General features: G+C 43.9%; 1 protein-coding gene across 1 annotated transcript in view; it reads right to left on the bottom strand.

Moving 5' to 3' along the window:
• Positions 1-20,755, bottom strand: part of SPG11 (SPG11 vesicle trafficking associated, spatacsin) — a 59,203-nt gene that overhangs the window by 10,628 nt on the left and 27,820 nt on the right. Inside the window, 18 exon segments of the mRNA XM_044279342.1 lie at positions 47-180; positions 422-1,139; positions 2,663-2,877; positions 2,960-3,026; positions 3,028-3,126; positions 3,221-3,328; positions 3,442-3,639; positions 5,026-5,262; positions 5,345-5,489; positions 10,337-10,439; positions 11,399-11,607; positions 11,894-12,059; positions 12,131-12,197; positions 12,907-13,071; positions 13,158-13,303; positions 13,390-13,493; positions 13,875-14,057; positions 16,224-16,437. Coding sequence (XP_044135277.1) covers positions 47-180; positions 422-1,139; positions 2,663-2,877; positions 2,960-3,026; positions 3,028-3,126; positions 3,221-3,328; positions 3,442-3,639; positions 5,026-5,262; positions 5,345-5,489; positions 10,337-10,439; positions 11,399-11,607; positions 11,894-12,059; positions 12,131-12,197; positions 12,907-13,071; positions 13,158-13,303; positions 13,390-13,493; positions 13,875-14,057; positions 16,224-16,437 — 3,278 coding nt within the window.

Below are 20,755 nucleotides of genomic sequence, written 5' to 3' on the forward strand. Positions count from 1 at the left end.
GTCCAGCCTCACACATTTACCAACAGACGCATAGGCTTTCACATACCTGACTAAGCTCATACATACACAGCAGCTGTCTGCAGAAAGTCTTTCCATGTGAACAAGCATCCTTCAGGACCTCCAGATATGTGACAACAGGGTTGGTGGGGGTCTGAGAAGATGTGGAGTCCACACTGGATGCTATAGACAAAAGAATGAAAGTTAAGCAAAGGGTCAGATCATTTACCGTATGGGAGGACCACCCAAACTAAAGATTATCTAGGCAGCCCCTTTATAGACATACCCAAAGATGATGGGTGGAAAAATGTGAAAATAGGACTTTATTAGGTAGCAGCAGGAATATAATACATGTATGGCATCCTGCAATTTTACTTGGATGTGGTGGACCGGAAGGATTGCATAAAAAATATGTTTCACTCACAACTTTGCAATCTCCTTCTCCGGTTCCATGTGTTCTCCTGTGCGTCTTTGCCCTCAGTAATGATATTCTGGATATCTGGAGGCAGTTGATGCATTGTCATTTCTCCAGATGCCAGAGCCCGGCAGCTCAGCACAATCCATACATCACGATGGGAGAGCTGGAAGTACCTGCATACACGGCTGGCTTCATGTACCTTACTGTCATCTAGTAGACGGTCTATCAGACCACACAGTACCTGGGAGTTTGCATTTTTATCACCATGTAGTGGAGGAAGACTGAAGATGTCTAGAAGCTGAAAAGAGTTGAGCGCAGCCAGACCAGAAAATGAAAATTCTGAGGCAAACTTAGTAAAACCGGACAGAGAGGACAGTAGGCGAGATCCACCAGATCTATTTAGTGTTTCTCGCTCGATGCGATACTTCCAGATCTGCTGTTCTAATTCTTCTAATGTCCTCAGAGAAGAGCATTCATGAAGAGAGAGCCAGTGCCCTGCAAGTGTGAACAACAGCTCTTGTTCTGCCAGTGCCTCCATCTGCTCTAATAGGAGGGTGCCAGTGGCTGCGTGATGGGAGGCTTGAGATTGAAAGAAGTTGGATGCCACTACAGGGGACAGCTGTTTGCTGCAAAAAGTCACATGACACTTTCGCCAATACTGTGCTCGGCTCTGTGGGCACCCCCATTGCCCCATCTCTCGAAGAAGGCTTTGGTCTTGTAGCACCTATACAAAAAAAAAAAACACATTCTGACGAGGCACTCCTTCCACATGTATCTTCTAACATGTCCAAATATAACATCATTGGATGTAAATGAGCTGAGGCCTGAAGAGACCATCAAATTTCAAAATAATTTCATATATCATAGTGAACTATGTTGATTAACATATCAATGTTAGAAGTCCCAGTGCTGAGACCCCCACCGATCGCTAGAGCGAGGAGAGAGAAGTCCTTTACATACCACGCTCTCTCTCCTTGCTGCAGGAGAGGGAATCGTGGTGGCCCTATAGGTTTTCTATTGAGCCCGTTTCCGGCAGTGAGGAGTGAGAGTGCTCTATGTAAGGGCTTCTCTCTCCTCGTTCTAGCGATCGGTGGGGATCTCAGCACTCAGACCCCCACAATTATAACCTTTGATATGTCGCTATGACATATTAAAAGTTTTGTAAAAGCTCAGTAACAGACAAACCTCTTTGATGCTGCTCTGAAACTTCAGTAACTTAGAATCTCTAACATACTGCAGCAGAAATGTCTGACAGTCCTCACACATACAAAGCACAAGGGCACACACATAAATCATGGGCCCTAATTAGCAAGGTTCTGAATGGGTCCCCCTACTCCTTCAAATCTACCCTTTTTATTTTAGCTGCATGCAGTCACCTCTAGGGGGAGCTGACTGAATGACGCAACTAGTATTAGAGAGACTAAAATGAGCATTTTTCGTAATCCTTCAAATCCCTGCTGGTTAGTGTTCTGATACGAAGTCAGTCAGCATGAGAGTATGGCGCTGGTAGGCGTTGGAAAGGAAATTAGTATTTAGCTCTCTGTGCAACTGCAGCACCCTTTGCGCTTTGACAGGGCCAGGCATGCGTGATCACGTTTTCACTGCCTGTCCCTGTCAATCAAAGTGCAGAGGGTGCAGCAGAGCCTCTAGGTGTAACGGCAACACCCCCATTGCTCCTAGAGGCTCATTTGCATATAGTAAAACATCATTTTTCTCAGCAATGTGGACACATATGAACATGGGACCAACACAGATGCCTTCAGCTGCCAAGCGCACATGTAACAGGTCAGCCAGTGACATAGGTACAAATCTACTGACAGATACCATTTGACAACCAACTGCAAGCTATCCAATATCAGTTCATGCTCACATCTGTATTATTCTGCTTTTTGCTGTTTTTTTTTAAAACAGATAGCATGCTAACCTATATAAGTAATTATTTTTTTTGTTCATTGATCTGTGTGCCCGATCCAAGAATCTTACCATAGGCCCCAATTTCATCCTTTTTTTGCGGATGACAATAGCCATTTCTATCAATGGGAGTGAAAAATAAAACAGAATGCCAACAGATGCTATCCATTTTCCAAGGATTCGTTTTTTGCAGTCCAAAAATTGGACAAGGCTTCAGAGACAGTGTGCTGGCTATACATGTCATGTAAACGAAAAGGGCATAAGATAGACCTTTACAACAGTGACGTACAAGGCGGTCACAGCACATAGGATGTATTGATGCCCAGAATCATTTACCTCTTCTATAACCAGGTTGTCAGTGGGCAGTTCTGCAAGTTCAGCTACTTGATGAGCCAAAGCGAAGTGTGCTCCTTCCAGCAGAGTCTGCAGCAGTCTCTGACATTCCACCTGGAGCGCGGCGGGGCTGTAGTCTTCTATAAGCTGCTTCCTAATGACCACAGGATAACCGTCCAGGATTTGGTAGAGGGCATTCAGTTTGTGAATATCCATTCCTACAAGATTAAGAATAAAGATTCCATCTTTAGGAACACTTAGCTTAATATCTAATACACATATAACACATACTGCACTTACCTTCACATATGTTATGGCTGCCGCTATCACAAAGAAACTGCAAAACTTTCTGTAGCTCATATGGAGTCCAGGCTCTGGAGAAGAAGAAGCTGGAGTAGATGAGACGCCCGGGCGTGAAGCCACAAGACAGGGATCGGAGCGGGGGGCGAGCAATCTGTAGACTGGAGCTGTAAGATAGGGGGCATTTTATATACTATCCACCTAGGCAAAAAGCATGGAGCACAGTACATAGATAGAAATGACATAATGTAGATTGCTCACACTCGTCATCCTGCCCTGGAATTCCATTACTTTCTGCTCGGCCTGTGTGTAATTCTTGTGATGCAGACAAAGCTCATACATTTCAAGCAGGATCCGCAAAGGGCAGTCCTATAAGACAGCAAACGGAGCAGTGTCATATACCTGTCTAGCAGAATGCATACATGTTGTCCCAATCCCTACTTTCTAAGCCACTCAGTTGCGCATCTCTCATCAAGAAGTACCTCCATAAATATGCTGAAGGCTTTCTCCAGTGTGCCGCTATCCGCCCTTGCCAGGAGAATATCCCAAATCTGCACAAGATCTTCCAGGCTCCACTTATGATCAACAGAATCGGACATTGTCTGCGTGATCTCTGTATAAGTGGCAGCATCCACGGAAGTCACGATCCAGGCACATAGACACGAGATGGGGTCTGCATCCTAATTAGCAGAAGAAGATACATTCGTAAGTTGAAGAGCTAGGCCAGCTACAGAAAGCAGCAGCTAGAGCATCAGCTTCATTATACTAGGTGTTAATCATAGATTCAGTATGCATGTGTCAACCTCCCCAAATATCACCACTAAGCCTTTTTAACTTGTGAACGGGGCAAGATATATAATGGGTTTATGGTAAAGTTCCTGGGGTCTAAGCAGAGTAAAGGGTTAACATCAGCCACCCTTCTGACCTATGGCTCTGATGTGGTTAATGTCTGTACACATGGTGATCTATAGCACAGAAGGGGTCACTGCCAGGTTCCCTGGTGCTCTAGGGGAGAGGGTTATTATCAGCATTCCAGGTGGTCTAGGTCAGAGAAAAAATTTATGACACCAATCTTGGTGGTCTAGGCCAGCGAAGTGGGTATTAGTTGCATTCCAGGGGTGGTCAAAGCCACAAAAAGGGTCAATACACTATATCTTGTGGTCTAGGTAAGAAAACCAGTCAAAATCCCTGGTGGCCTAGGAAAAAGAAGGGGGTTAATGCCAGTATCCCTGGTGGTCTAGAGCAGAGAAGGGGTTAGGTTAAAAATTCCAGATGGTCCAAGACAAAAAAAAAGGGATTCTTTTTAAAATCCCTGGAGGTCTGTAGGGTCATATATCATACCTTAATACCTATGTACAGTGGAGGCAATAGAGCGTGCATGCTGGAAACGTTCAATGCATGCACCAGGATGGGAAGGCGATTGGCTGGTGGATGAGCCAAGCACATTACTGTACAGGGGACCTAAAACTTCTGGGTTGTTTGGGCAATTGCAGGTTGGGCTTGCACCCATTTCATTAATGTAATTCATCATGAACATGTTGGGTAAATGGAAAGGTAACTTGTAAAAAAAAAAAACTGACTGCAAAAGCAGTGGAGAGCTGAGGGAGTTTGCTGAGGAACAGGCTTTGGTAGGAGCTGTTATGCTTCACAATCACTCTGCCATGCAGCATGGAGGGGACAATGGTCAGAGCTCCTAGCTTCTTTCATCAGTGTAAAGCTCTAACATTGCTTCAGGAGAGCCACATAATAGCTACAACAGCTTCCTTGCTTTAGGGACCACTGCAGTTGCCAGAGCTGATTGCTAACAGGTCCTCATTTAGATACGGTGCTGATCAGACGGGACAACCCCTTTGAGCATTCCGTAACTGCTTCATGGACACGTTCCCCAAGAGAGTTAGCAGAAATAAAAAAGTATCACACACTTGACTGGCCAAGGCCACATGGGGCCCCTGGGGTAGCCAAGCCAGAACACAAGCTGGTACCTGAATGCCTACACCTTTCTACTGATGGGTTTTTATTTGAAGTTGTGAGCCCGTGAATGTTTCAGTACCATCTACCGCACGCACCTGTGTAGAAGCAGCCAGAGCACTGAATAGTGGCACTCTCCATCTCATACACTCCTTCAGAAGCATCTGTCCTGGTTCTTCCATACTAAGGCATTTCAGCAGCACATGGTGGAGACTATCCCAGGTTGTGTCACTGCCAATTCTTTGCAAGGAACAATCACTGGAGACTTTGTCTTGTAACGCCAAGGAGATATGACTACACAGAACTGGATTCAAATCATCCAAGACATAGAAGACCTGAAGAGTAAGACAATATAGATAAAAACTCAGCAGAAGATTGGAAGGAAAGAAGGAGGAAACTGGGTGTGAGGGAACTGACCTGTGGTGGGCTGTTTGTGTGCACCAGCAGCTGCAGCCAGTCTTGTCTCTGTGCACAGTACCTCAAATAGCTGGTGCTCATAGGAATATCATGGAGTAGACAGAACTGAACCACTGTGACCCACAGACGGTGAGGAGGAAGTGGACTGCAGGAAGAAGAGGCAACTCATGATCAAATACCTCTCCCTAAGAATGACTGCACAGCCTTTCCCTTGTCAATCCCCAATGCCACAGCACTGTGAATGTCTCAGTAACATAATAGTACATCACTTATACATTATTACACAGTGTACAGCATATTTAGATGGAAATTATCCCATACACTGGTGTTCCTTTTCTGAGGCCACCTATAGATTAATCTGGCCCTGATTCTTGATGGTTAATGCGGTTGTCTGGTGGGATATTTTTTTTGTTTGTTTGTTTATTTTTCAGAAAAATGGGTAGAATGGGTTACCGGTCCCCCGCCGTGCTTGTCCTCACCTCTCGTCTGTGTTTACATAGGTACACTGTGACATAGCGGTAACCACACATGACCACTGCAGCCAGTCATTGGCCTCAATATATACTGCTGGGCCAGTTAGTGGCTGCAGTTACATAGGGGACAACTTACAGTACAGACCAAAAGTTTGGACACACCTTCTCATTCAAAGAGTTTTCTTTATTTTCATGACTATGAAAATTGTACATTCACACTGAAGGCATCAAAACTATGAATTAACACATGTGGAATTATATACATAACAAAAAAGTGTGAAACAACTGAAAATATGTCATATTCTAGGTTATTAAAAGTAGCCACCTTTTGCTTTGATTACTGCTTTGCGCACTCTTGGCATTCTCTTGATGAGCTTCAAGAGGTAGTCACCTGAATGGTCTTCCAACAGTCTTGAAGGAGTTCCCAGAGATGCTTAGCACTTGTTGGCCCTTTTGCCTTCACTCTGCGGTCCAGCTCACCCCAAACTATCTCGATTGGGTTCAGGTCCGGTGACTGTGGAGGCCAGGTCATCTGGCGCAGCACCCCATCACTCTCCTTCATGGTCAAATAGCCCTTACACAGCTTGGAGGTGTGTTTGGGGTCATTGTCCTGTTGAAAAATAAATGATGGTCCAACTAAACGCAAACCGGATGGAATAGCATGCTGCTGCAAGATGCTGTGGTAGCCATGCTGGTTCAGTATGCCTTCAATTTTGAATAAATCCCCAACAATGTCACCAGCAAAGCACCCCCACACCATCACACCTCCTCCTCCATGCTTCACGGTGGGAACCAGGCACGTAGAGTCCATCCGTTCACCTTTTCTGCGTCGCACAAAGACACGGTGGTTGGAACCAAAGATCTCAAATTTGGACTCATCAGACCAAAGCACAGATTTCCACTGGTCTAATGTCCATTTCTTGTGTTCTTTAGCCCAAACAAGTCTCTTCTGCTTGTTGCCTGTCCTTAGCAGTGGTTTCCTAGCAGATATTCTACCATGAAGGCCTGATTCACACAGTCTCCTCTTAACAGTTGTTCTAGAGATGTGTCTGCTGCTAGAACTCTGTGTGGCATTGACCTGGTCTCTAATCTGAGCTGCTGTTAACCTGCGATTTCTGAGGCTGGTGACTCGGATGAACTTATCCTCCGCAGCAGAGGTGACTCTTGGTCTTCCTTTCCTGGGGCGGTCCGCATGTGAGCCAATTTCTTAAAGTAATGATGGCCACTCGTTTTTCTTTACTTAGCTGCTTTTTTCTTGCCATAATACAAATTCTAACAGTCTATTCAGTAGGACTATCAGCTGTGTATCCACCTGACTTCTCCACAACGCAACTGATGGTCCCAACCCCATTTATAAGGCAATAAATCCCACTTATTAAACCTGACAGGGCACACCTGTGAAGTAAAAACCATTTCAGGTGACTACCTCTTGAAGCTCATCAAGAGAATGCCAAGAGTGTGCAAAGCAGTAAACAAAGCAAAAGATGGCTACTTTGAAGAACCTAGAATATGACATATTTTCAGTTGTTTTAAAAAAAAAATTGTTATGTATATAATTCCACATGTGTTAATTCATAGTTTTGATGCCTTCAGTGTGAATCTACAATTTTCATAGTCATGAATATAAAGAAAACTCTTTGAATGAGAAGGTGTGTCCAAACTTTTGGTCTGTACTGTACAAGAGATCATCATGATTCCACTGTGTTCAGCATTTTGTGAATGATTCTGGGAAGAAGGGATGCAAATAATCTCTTAACAAGCTTTGTCTCTTAAGCCACCAGATGTAAGGCAGCTATCCTATAAGTCAATGTTTGACCCTTTGAATAGACCTAGAGACATGACTTGGATAATAAATAAGCCAGCATCTCATCTGCAGACAGCTGTTTTTCCGACATGGTATTGTGGAAATCCTGCAGAGGTTTAATCTCCTGCTGATCTCTTAAATCTTTAAAGGGGTTGTCTCACTTCAGCAAATGGTATTTATTATGTAGAGAAAGCTACAACAAGCCACTTACTAATGTATTGTGATTGTCCATATTGCCTCCTTTGCTGGCTCGATTCATCACATTATACACTGCTCGTTTCCAGGGGTTATAACCACCCTGTAATCCAACAGAGGTGGCTGTGCTTGCACACTATACGAAAAGGTGCCGAGCTGCCAGCCTTTCTGGTTGCTGGGACCGTGGGAGTGCACATTGGCCAGTGCTTCTTCTGGATATGAGCAGTGTATAATGTGATGAAAAAATGACTCAAACACACAAAGGAGGCAAAGTGAGCAAATTAAAGCTGACCGAGGAGATGGGACTTTACTGCAGGCAGGGAAGAGGAGGAAGGATCCTGCTTCAGTCACTTGTCTTACAGCTTGTCACAGGACGGCGAGGAGCAGGAGGAGGGGAACACTGATCTTCTGGGACCCAGAGAGAACATTTCTTTATAGATTTCTCTTTGTTATATGTAATATAAGTATCATGGTTTCAAATAAAACTGTTTCCATCTCAGATTATCTCACACTCACTGCCTAGACTGGAAGGTTAAATAAAACAAAAAAGGCTTTATTAGTATATATATATATATATATATATATCTTGAGTTAAAATTGGGCTACCACTCTGAATTCAATCAGAGCAGGCAGATGAGATACAGGGCTGCTCAGTAGCACTAGGCAGGTAACTAATTCTCTGCAGTAACTAACACTTATCTATGTGCTATCAATTACTCACCATAGCACTGCCTTTAAAGGGGTTGTCGGGGTTCAGAGCTGAACCCGGACATATCCCCTTCTACCCCCACTCAGTCCCTCTGACATGACATTTCATGCTCAGATGCTCTCCCTTGCGCTGTGCTGTATTGCACAGGGCAAAGGCTTTTTAGTTTACATTTTTACACTGCTAGGCAGAGGCTTTCGCCTAGCAGTGTTTTGCCGGTGACGTCAAGGGCTCTGATGTTTTACAGGCTAGGGTAGCACTACAGTCTGCCCATTAGTGCTGGTGACGTCACCGTGCTCACTGATAGGCGTAAGCCTCTGCCTAGATAACCCATGGAGCGCCTGGTATGCCTCCAGAAAAAGCCCTTGCCCTACGTGATTCAAAACATGGCAAGGGAGAGCATTGGAGCATGAAATGCTCTGATGCTCATATCAGGGGGGCCGGAGGGGTGAAGATGGGGATATGAGAGCTCTGAACCTGGACAGCCCATTTATCTCGTCAGGAGCTGCACAGCTACTTCTTGGCACAGCAGATCAATTAGGTCTCAGCAATGATGGCGTGCTGCCAGATGTCCGGCGCTAGGATATAGTTGGCAGCAACAACAGGTGCTTATAGTGTAAAACTAGAAGATTCAAGCACCGTGGGCTTTGTAGGTGGGTTGCCTCTGGGGTACTGTTGCTTGTACTGAATTCAAAAGCAGTGCTCTGGTAACTAAAGGCCCCTTTATACAGGTCAAGAATTGGCCATATAATCGCTAACTACCCTTCATAGGAACATTCGTTATCGATTATCTGCCGATGTCGATGTTGCCGCCAATTACTCGATGAACAAGTAAACGCTGGTTTATCGGGTAATATGATCACTTGTGCCTGCTCTGATTGAATTGAGGGTTGCAGACCGATTTTTAACTCAAGATATACTGATAAAGACTTAGAGGGAGCCTGTCACCATGAAAATGCAATGTAAGCTTCAGGTGGCATGTTCTAGAGCAGGAGGAGCTGAGCAGAGTGATGTGTAGTTTTATAGGAAAAGATTCAGTATAAACTGTATATTATACATTTAAATGTCTCCTCATTCTGGACGTTGAAGTCCAGGAGGCGGTCCTATCAGTGATTGACAGCCCTCCCTCTAGGACTGTGTATACAGAGAGAGCTGTCAATCACTGATAGCTCCGCCTCCTGGACTTCTAAGCCAAGAATGAGCAGGAATATAAATGTATAAATTACACGTTTTACGGAATCTTATCCTATAAAACTATACATCGATCTGCTCAGCTCCTCCTGCTCTATAACATGCAGCCTGCAGCTCAGACACCATGTTCAACATGACAGGTTCCCTTTAATTGTAATATGAGACATTATAGGATCACTGGAAAAGAGGAGATGAAGTGAACACATTTTTTGTAATTAGTATTCCTTTTATAATTATCAGAAAGAGCTAAGATACTTTAATGAGCGTATTTTTTTTTATTTCCATTGTAACTGCCCCACTCTAGTCTTCTTTATATTATACACACTATGCTCTTTTTTTTCTCTCTTTCTTCCTTTTTTCTTCCCCCTTTAACACCATGTCATATTTTTTAATTTATTGTGTATATTTTATGGGCCATCTGTTTGTGTCTTTTGTGTGTTTACACTATTTCTATGCTTTGTTCCGTTTTATATTATATTAAACCTTTAATAAAAATCGAATTAAATCAAATGTAATAACTTAAAGAAAAAGAAAACAAACCGCTTTCTGATGATAGTGCCATAAACCTTTTCTTACTAACACCCATAAACCCTTGTTTCCAGGGCTGTATAGACATATCATACCTGTCAGCCTGCTGCAAAGTTGCATCCACCACGTCTTCTAAGCTTAGTAAAAGATCTTTTGCAGCCTCTACTTCATTTTCCACTAGTTTTGACAGCCTCTGAGCTGAAAAATTAAACAGGCTTATTTTTTATTATATACTGCATAAGATACCTATAAAAAGGCGATCATCATCAACATATGACTTTCTGTATTTGCGTCCATGTTGCCTATACATGTAAGGCCTCATGCACATGACCGTATTTCTACACACAGACCCATTCGTTTTGTCATCCATGTGCTGTCTGCATCCGTGCAGCTCACCCACAAATTATAGAACCTTTTCTATTCTTATCCGTTTTGCAGATAAGTATAGGCTTTTTTTTACAGTAGGCCCCACGAAAATTGCAGGATACACACGGACAACATCCGTAATTTGTAGATCTGCTTTTGCAAACCAGAAAACGGACACGTGCGGGAGACCTAAGACATATGATCTATAGTCACCACTTAATGAGAGTGCCATGGTCAGCACAAGCGTTACTGAAGGTCTAGCAGAGGACAGCTGGGCATTAGCCTAATATAAATTAATATAAGCTCTAATGGTCTTAAAGGGGCTGTCCTAATAAAAATATTCTCCAGTTTTAAAACTAGTACCTGGGTCTGAATACTTTTGTAATTGCTTATAATTAAAAAGTTAGTACAGCTGCTGAGCTATTCAAAAAAATGTATCTGTATAGCGCCACCTGCTGGTTTTGTTTTCATATTCTTCTGTCCACCTTGCGGAGGTGGGTGCACTTGCTCAGTTCCATCCTTCAACTGCCTCCTGAGCTGTCAGGGAGAGAGCTGCAGCATAAAGGACATGCCCTGAGCTGTCAGCTTGATATAAATCTAGCAGAGCAATGAATGTGGAGATTTCTGAATCCATGTGAGGTACTGGGCTGGTTCTAGCTTTGTTAGAAAGAGATTGTCATGTATGATTATGATGTCTGATTTTTTAGATTTTTTTTATTAACTTAAAAGGGATAACCCTTTTAAATTTCAGTAGTAACATGCCACGTATTAATAATAAAAAATGATCATACCTAATGCTTTTATGTGGAAATTGTGTCCCGACTCCTCCTGGAGAGATGAACTGTGCCGTAGGATGATGTTGGCCACATTTACATCCACACGAAGCTTGTAGCTACTAAGGCCAAGTAGCTCAAGGAAGCAAACGCAGGAGGAAATGACAACGGGGACATGAAAGCACGACAAGGCTAGTGAGTACACATCTTCTGCAACCTGATGAATTCTGAAACAGAAAATAATGAAAAAGGGGTTAGAAAACAAAAAGTAAGGAGGGCCCTAGTTCTCGTGATCGGTGGTGGTCCCAGAGTCTGACTCCCACCGATCAGATGCTTACCCTTATCCTGTGGATAAGGAATATGTTTATATCTTGGTACAAACCCTTTATGTTGTAAGAGAGGTGTAACAATGTCAGAATGCGGGATTAAGTCATGTCATGGGAATATAATAAAATGAGCAAAGGAAGTGAAGTGCACAAAGAGGTCTAGATCCTAGGGGAACTCTGGACTTACAGCTGCTTGGGAACTTTGCTTTTCAGAAGATGATGCACCAGAAAAAAGGAAAAGGCAATGGCTGGCCGGCCACTACGTATATAGAAGAATGTATCCAGCTGCTCCACTACTGACAGATCTTTCACCAGTTTAGGACAGGAGCAGTGTGGAAGCGCAGAACTGGTGTCTGTAAAAGAAAGCGTGTTAACAGTGCCAATGGGTCGAGTGCCTTTGTTTGTCATGTACCAGGTTACTTACCACTTGCTGCCAGAGAATTTGTTGGCTGCCATGTGAAGAAATGCGCAGGATGGAAGGGTGAAAGGGCCTAGAATAATAATTTAAAAAACGCAAACACTTGTTATCACTCCAATGCTTTCAATCAGTCTCCAGTCCCAGGAATAGGCAACTATCATCCTCTTTTGGTGGCTGAAGTCAGAATACTTCTCCAGTATTATATACTGCAAGAACGTGGAGAACTAGTAATGGTGTCAGATGCTAAGTGACAATTCAAACACACACTTTTGCAAGTTTCTATTTAGTCATATATATCATCAATGCCTTATATTTAGTTAGATTTTTACTGTACCACAAGCGACATGTTTCCGTCTCTATGACCATATCAGGCCCTGAATAGGCTTGCTTCGCTACCCCTAAACTCTGTCCATAGGCTTTATTAGAGAATATAAATGTCACAGAGGTGGCTCATAATGGAGAGCTGCTATTTACAAGCTGCTCCAGCACTGGAGGACCCAGCCTATCCATGCACTACATGGCCAGCCAGACATGGCTTCCCCAGTGAATAATAGTTGATCACTAAAGGTTAGAGAAACCTGGAGGTCGGCAGATCTTGAAAAGGAGGTCGTCTTAGTTAACAAGAATCACTCTTTGTAGTTCTAGCTAATAAAATCCTAAAGGAGCAAACCCCCTTCCATTAATCCAGAACTCTCTGAAAATGGTTTTCTGAGCCATACTAAGGTCATAACTCATGCATAAAGCATAAATACCCGATGCCTTCTATAGGATGTGCACTGTACCTGCAGAAGATGGTAAAGAGTAATGTCAGGAGGTGATCCAGCGTTGGACGGGTGCTGTGAGAAGAGAGCTGCTCTGAGCTTGGGGTAGGGGGTCAGTGCCATCTTTAATAATGGAAGGTCTACATTCCATTGGCAAAGGCTTGGCTCCTCACACTGCTTCAATACCTGTCATGAAGAATCAAGCAACATTAAAAAGTGAAGTTAAGTAAGTAAGACTTCAAAGAAGGCAGGAATATGCAATGATTAATTACCCCATCAATTCCTCCAGGAGCATACATGATTGTCGCAAGAGCAAGGAGAGTATGCCCATCCAGGAGCATATTGTTTACACTTGGCTGGCAACCAGGCATCAGCATATGGGCATTGGACAGGCTGGCCTGGAACATCCGATCAGCATCTAACGGTGGGGAAATGTAAGCTTTAGGCATAAAGCAACGTGGTGGATACCCTACCATCACTAGAGTTGTAGAACATTTGTCTTACCTGTATGGTCACAAACTTGTCGAATATGCACCAAGAACCCAAACCATGGGTACGTCTCATGTAAGGTTGTCTTGGCCAAAGCAGAGCACGTTTCTGGATTCAATCTGTGAATATCAAGTCACAAGAAAGCTGCATCATAAGTACATGCATGCATTCGATCTGTGGACCATAAAAAGCAAATATATGTGGATATTTATTACTTTACTCACTTGCACTGACTTATTCCACAGCGCTTTACAGACATTATCATCACTTACTGTCCCCAGTGGAGCTCACAATCTAAGTTCCCTATCAGTATGTCTTTTGAGTGTCGGAGGAAACCGGAGAACCCGGAGGAACCAGACAAACACAGGGAGAACATACAAACTCCATGCAAATGGTGACCTTGGTCAGATTTGAACCTAGGACCCCAAGGCGCTAGTGCTAACCAAGTGCTGCCCATACTGTGACAACACAATACAAATAATGACATTTCTAGTCAATACCTGTGACAATCTAGATAACTGTACAGCATGTACTGGAGTCCACGCTCAACACATAAGACTACAAAGCTGTTATGAACATCTGGACTCTTTGAAGTAGTCAGTTCCATCAGTCTCCCACTAATGGCCAAGCGTTCCACAAGAAGCTCAAAATCTTCCACTTCAGAGGGAATAAAAATGTTCATCCTGCAAAACAAGCAAATTATCATTTTCCTCCATAAGAATTACAGAGCACATTGCAATCTTTAATGACACTAATACATGGACACAGATATTTAATACTGCCTCTGATGGCAGGAAGTGATCTGCACAGACCAAGAAGTGGTGCCTATTACTAGGACGAATTATTTTCAAATACAGATAGTGGAATGGAAAATTAAATATTTACATTTAAAAAAAATATTTTTAACATAAAGACTTGATTTTTAAAAAATCTTCTGATGACACATTCACTTTAAAACATAAAATAAGTGTTACCACATATTCACCCACCACTAGATGGTATGTACTGCCTGTTCAGCAGCCTCACAGAAATAAAGAACAGAGTCATCGCCACAGCTGAACCCAAGAGCCCCCGATTCCCAAGAGCCACAATAAAATTTAAGGGGTATCACCCTGTGAGACAAAAAAGGATGTCCCATTACAACAACTTATACCCTATCCACAGGGGGACAAGTGTCAGATCAGCAGGGGTCCTGGACGGTCACGATAATGTGGGTCATGTTCCTTTGTTTGATTGGAGCAGCAGACATACCTGCGTGTCCACGTTACATTCAGCTGTACAGAACCACGTGAGATAGCCACGTACAAGTGCTGAATGGAGCAACAGCACGCATGCCTCCGTGATTGGCAGAAACCCCAGCAGTTGGGAACCAGCCGATTAGACACTTAGGGGATCATTTACGAACCTATATGTGCCACTTTTGTGGCGTATATCTGCTCAGATTCTGTCAGACGCCATTTTGCGGCAGAATCTGAGACTTATCCCCCTCTCACGCCAGGTTTAAAAAAGAGAGTGTGGCTTCGGCGAGGACGGCAAGGGAGGCCTGTCTCATCATTTGTACTCACCGAGCAAGAGTAAGGACAATGGTCTAAATGTAAGACAGCAAGGAATCTGTCTTACATTTAGAATCTGTGGATAGGGGACCAGTTGTAATGGGATAACCCCTTAAAGGGGTTCTGCAGTTTTTTTAAACTGATGATCTATCCTCTGGATAGATAATCAGCATCTGATCGGCGGGGGTCTGACACCCGGGACCCTCGCGATCAGCTGCTTGAGAAGGCAGAGGCGCTGGCAGTAGCGCCGTGGCCTTCTCGCTGTTTACTGCAGGCCCAGTGACATCACGACTACTATCACTGGCCTGGGCGGGGCTAAGCTCCGTTCACTTGAATGGAGCTTAGCCCCGCCCAGTGATACTAGTCGTTACATCACTGGGCCTGCGGTAAACAGCGAGAAGGCAGAGGCACTACTGCTAGTGCCTCTGCCTTCTCAAAGACTGATCGACGGAGGTCCCGGGGGTCAGACCCCTGCTGATCATCAGTTTAAAAAACTGCAGAACCCCTTTAAAGGGTAACTATCATATTTTTATTTATTTGCTAGTTTATTATAGCTAGGCATGTATACCTGAGTTAGTCTGTCAATGATTGTCAAAAGATCTGTAATTACCTTAGAACAACAGCTTTCATTAATGTCCTTTGTCCCTTTCCACTGCTCCCTTAAAAGACCGTTGCTGTGGCTGGTCTGTCTTCCCTTTAGTGTAAACAGAAGACAGAGGGGCGGTCCTTCACACTGCATGCCTGCATTAGGCTTCAGAGTGAGGAGGCTCAGTAATCCAATCATATTGGCTGGCAGGAAGCTGCTGGCTACAGCAAGTGTGTATGTAAAGTGAGGGAAAGCAGTTTTGGCCTCAGAGAACTGGCTAAAATAGATTTTTTGATGAAAACATGACAGTTACCCTTTAAATGGCACGTCTGACAGGTGGCGGCTCCACCTCCAGGACTCCCACTTATTGGGAGAAACAGCAGAACGTTTTCCGCATTTTCCAAAACTGTAATTAAGATAGCTGCATGCCCACCTATACACCACATCTACTCCTTTTTGGAGTACCACACAGGGATATCAATACATGTGGGTGCCAGAAATGACAACGCAGCGCACCACTAGGTGCCAGTCTTCTTCTTATTAATATGGAAAATATATGTGCGCGACAATCAGACACAAAAAAGAATCTGGTTGGGGGCTGCACATAACGGCATTGCAAGCTGCATGTGGCCCCTGGGGCCACAGATTTTGCACTCCTGGCCTAGTATAGCGTGAAGTATAGTTCTACATCCAATCACTTCTGTACAAACCTTGATAACTCATCCAGTATTTTCTGCCTCATGTAGCTGCAACATAAGGTATTCGTATCAATGACTGTTGGACTGATGAGAGGCCAGAGGGGGCGCTCTATATCTCCCTTTTCCTGGGGCAGTCCTATGCTTTCAATCCAAGAGGCAACCTGTGTCCAATTATGCCACATAGTCAAGTGGCGCCAAAGGATTTTGGGTGCGACAGCAGACATGTCTGCAAAAACAGAAATAAATATGCAAATATAGGGGTGTTATACTTACACTTATCTGCTAGGTTTTACAAAAGGTGTCAAGCGATAGTCCAAAGGTGCATGAACGGTGTATAAGGGTGATGACTGCAGTTACACCAACATTTTTAAGCTTTAAAGGAGTTGTGCAGTATCGGAATGGCGGGGGTCAACACCCGTCAACCCTGCTGATCAGCTATCTGAAGAGGCCATGGCGCTCAGGTAAGTGCTGCGTCCTTTTCAATGTTTACCTGCATGCCATCTAGACTGTAGCAGCAGTGCAGTGTAATTAAAGCTTCCTCGGCAGTTCACTTGCATGGGAGAAGAAGCAGTAAATACACTGCACTGCCGCTACAATCTAGACAGTGTGAAAGTAAGAGGGTGCAGCACTTGCAAGACTGGCACGACCTCTTCAAGCAGCTGACGGGAGGGTTTGCCAGTTGTATCTGATATTGATGACCTATTTTGAGACACTGTACATCGCCATTGGACTAAGGGCTTTAACGGGTTGTTTTCTTTAGAGTATCCTTTATTCAGACGTGTTCCCCAACTTTAAACTTTGCATAAATCAATAGCATTGGTGACTATAAGAAACTTTGTAATACATCTTGTCAGAGAAAAATGCCCTTTTCTCCATCTAACAGCTCACTCACCCGTCCCCTTTCCATAGAATTCGATGGGTAGTGTGTGATCTGATCCTTCATGAGCTAGTATTACAACTTGTTTCTCAAGGCAGATTCAATAGAGAATGTTAGTTTAGGAGGAGGGAGAAAATGATAATCACACTTACTGGTAATTGTATTTTCCAGAACACACAGCACCACACAGAGAAAGGATCCGTCCCAGGGACAGAAAACAAACCTAGAGAATAAAAGGCAGAGCCTCTCCATATGCTTTATTGGTTTACACAGCATGAGAGTTACTCTGTAAGTTAGGGATCTGAGACTGACATCACCCTTAGCCAGAAAAACAGATTCCCTTGGGCCAGAAGGGAGCAATCAGTGCGACTTTCACATGGTCCCCCTGGATCTTCTTCAGAACTGCGGGAATGTGAGACATCGGGGAAGACTAGAATCCCAATTGCAGAGAAAGGCATCCACTCCATAAGGGGATTCCCTTGGGTTGAGGGAGAGGAAGCCCCATACTTTTCTGTTTTCTCTGGTCACAAGTATCTCTATGTCCGCCATCCCCCACTGACCTCCTATCTTGTCGAAAGCGGACTTGTTTAAATGGGTTTTCTGGTAATAATTATGTTTTATCAAGTGCCTGCAGAATGTCCTCTGAAACAGAACCTGCTCCACATCGCTCAGTTCCTCTGCACTGCCCCCCATGTCTCCATCTTCTGGTCCTGTATTGCTTACATCCGGCTGGTCACTGCCATGGTCACATGCGCCACTTCAGCCAATGACTAGATTCAGTGGTGATGTGGCCACAAGCAGCATGTCACCGGTCAAGCCAGTCATGTGTGCCAACTGATGTCACCAGAAGTACCCGCTCTCCGCGCACAAAGCCAGTTAGTTAAAAAATGGGAGATACTTCTGCCCAGCTCAGAAGGCTCCTGCATCCTCAGTTCCGCCACCGCAAACTAGAGCATGTGCCTGGCTACCCAATGAGGAATACCAACCAGCTCTCCAGAGAACTCCAAGGGAAAATCTCAGGCTGGCGTACGCTTGTTCCTTCACCCTGGCCAACCAGGGTCTGTCGGTGTCATACTCCAGGGACAAGTCTCTTATATTCACCTAAACTACTGATTTATGCAGTTGAAAGTACAGTGACCATTTAACTGAATCTCAGGGTGTCCACCTCCTAGTGCCCTCAGCAATGTGGCAGCAAGAGATCATTCACTTTACAGTGCCACCAAGCATTAAACACCTGAAATCAATAAGCTATCTGTATAAGTCAAGCTGCAAAGAACAAAAAGGGCGTTAGTCAGCACATCCCAGTGCGCAGGTGCACGTGTCAATGGCTGGAAGCACAAAAGCAAAAACATACAATGCAACAGCACTCCGCTAACACGAATACAATAGTGCCATACTCACTATAGAAAATGTACTAATGCTAATGCTACGTTATAAACGTGAGATTCTTGGCAAATACATTTTGTACAAAATGATTTGTGCCTCTCTGCCAGCGTCAAGGCAATCTCTTTGGGACAGGAACCTACACTAAATATTACCTCGACTGGTGCCATACCGGCCGCCATTAAATTCAGTGAATGCAAGGTCCACATGCATGCTAAGCCCACACTGTATTTTACCTTTTTTGGCGCCACAATGGCCTCCATTAAATTCACGGAATGCAGGCTCCACATGCATGCTGAGCCCACTCTATACCTTTCCTGGTGCCAAATGGCCTCCAATAAGTGCAGGGAGAGGAGGCTACAGCTCTATACTTGCACTAATTAAAATCAACCTATGGGACCTGCATTCCCAGAATTTAACCCTTTCAGCCCCAGAGGTTTTTTTTCTTTTGCGTTTTTGTTTTGTGCTCCCTGCCTTTCCAGAGCCATAATTTTTTTATTTGTCTGTTCACATAGCCGTATGAGGGATTGATTTCTGCGGGACAAGTTGTACTTTCGAACGCCACCATTTAATATTGCATATGATGTAGTGGGAAGCGGGAATTTTTTTTCCAAATTGCAAAAAAAAATAAAAATGCAATTCCACCACAGATTTTAGTTTTTTTTTATTTATTTATGACGTTCGATGTACGATAAACCTGACCGGTTACTTTTATTCTACAGGACAGTACGAATCCGGGGATACCTTATATGTATAGTTTTTCTTGCGTTTTGATAAAAAAATTAAAAGGAGGAAAATAATCAGCCACCATATTTTAACCCCCTATAACTTTTTTGTAATTATGTGTACGGAGCTGTATGGGGGCTCATTTTTTGCGGGGCCATCTGAACTTTTCATTGATACCCTTCTGGGGTGTGTATGACTTTTTAATCACTATATATTTATTGGGAGAAAATGAAGCGACCAAAAACGGAGAATCGGCCATTTGGACGCTTTTTTGCGTTTTGCTGCCGTATGGGGAATATATTTTTATACTATGGGCGTTTTCGCACATTGCGACTCTCAATATGTGTATTTTTTTAATTCTTTTATTTTTATTTTGGGAAAAGTGGGGTGATTAGAATTTTTTAATTTTTTTTCACTTTTTATTTATTTATTTTGCACTTTTTTATAGTTCCCATAGGGAACTATAACATGCAATCATTAGATTGCAATTATTATAGACTCCAATGCACTTGGCATTACTGCCGATTGTGGACATGAGCCGCGGGTGTCTGCTATAAGAAGCAGGCAGCCACCCGTGGCTATGGCGCCCGCAGCGCTAAGGAGCGGGCGCCATCTTTAAAGACCCGGCCAGAGACGTACTATTACAGCGCTGGTCGGGAAGGGGTTAATGGAGGTCAGTATGGCACCAGCGGAGGTAGTATTTAGTGAAGGTTGCTGTCCTAGAGATCGCCTTGACGCTGGTGGACAGACACAAATCATTTTGTACAAAATGCATTTGCCAAGAATCTCACATTTATAACGTAGCGTTAGTACATTTTTTTATAATGAGTATGGCACTATTGTATTTACTTTTCTATGTGTGCTTGCAGACTGCTGTTGCATTGTTTGTTTTTGCTTTTGTATAAAGGATATGCCAGGTGGCCAGACCATAAGAGTCTTTTTAGCTGCTTGTTTAATATGATTGTTTTAGGGTACTTTCACACTTGCGTTTTTCTTTTCCGGCATAGAGTTCTGTACTAGGGGCTCAATACCGGAAAGGAACTGATCAGGCATATCCCCATGCATTCTGAATGGAGAGTAATCAGTTCAGTTTGCATCAGGATGTCTTCAGTTCAGTCGTTTTGACTGATCAGGCAAAAGAGAAAACCGCAGCATGCTACGGTTTTCTCTCCGGGCGAAAAAAAAACTGAAGACATGCCTGAACGCCGGATCCGGCATTTTTCCCCATAGGACTGTATTAGCACCGGATCCGGCATTCAGAATACCGGAATGCCGGATCCGTCGTTCCGGCATGCGCAGATCAGTAAAAATGTGAAAAAATTTACAAGACGGATCCGTCAGTCCGCATGACAAGTGGAGAGACGGATCCGTCCTTGCAATGCATTTGTGAGACGGATCCGCATCCGGATCCGTCTCACAAATGCTTTCAGTCAGAGGCAGATCGGCGGATCCGGCGGCCAGTTCCGACGACGGAACTGCCCGCCGGATCACACTGCTGCAAGTGTGAAAGTAGCCTTATATGAGAGTCCTGGGTCAGGGACTTCTCTATGAACTGTGC

Source organism: Bufo gargarizans, chromosome 2 (assembly GCF_014858855.1).
Source record: "Bufo gargarizans isolate SCDJY-AF-19 chromosome 2, ASM1485885v1, whole genome shotgun sequence".
Taxonomy (NCBI): Eukaryota; Metazoa; Chordata; class Amphibia; order Anura; family Bufonidae; genus Bufo; species Bufo gargarizans.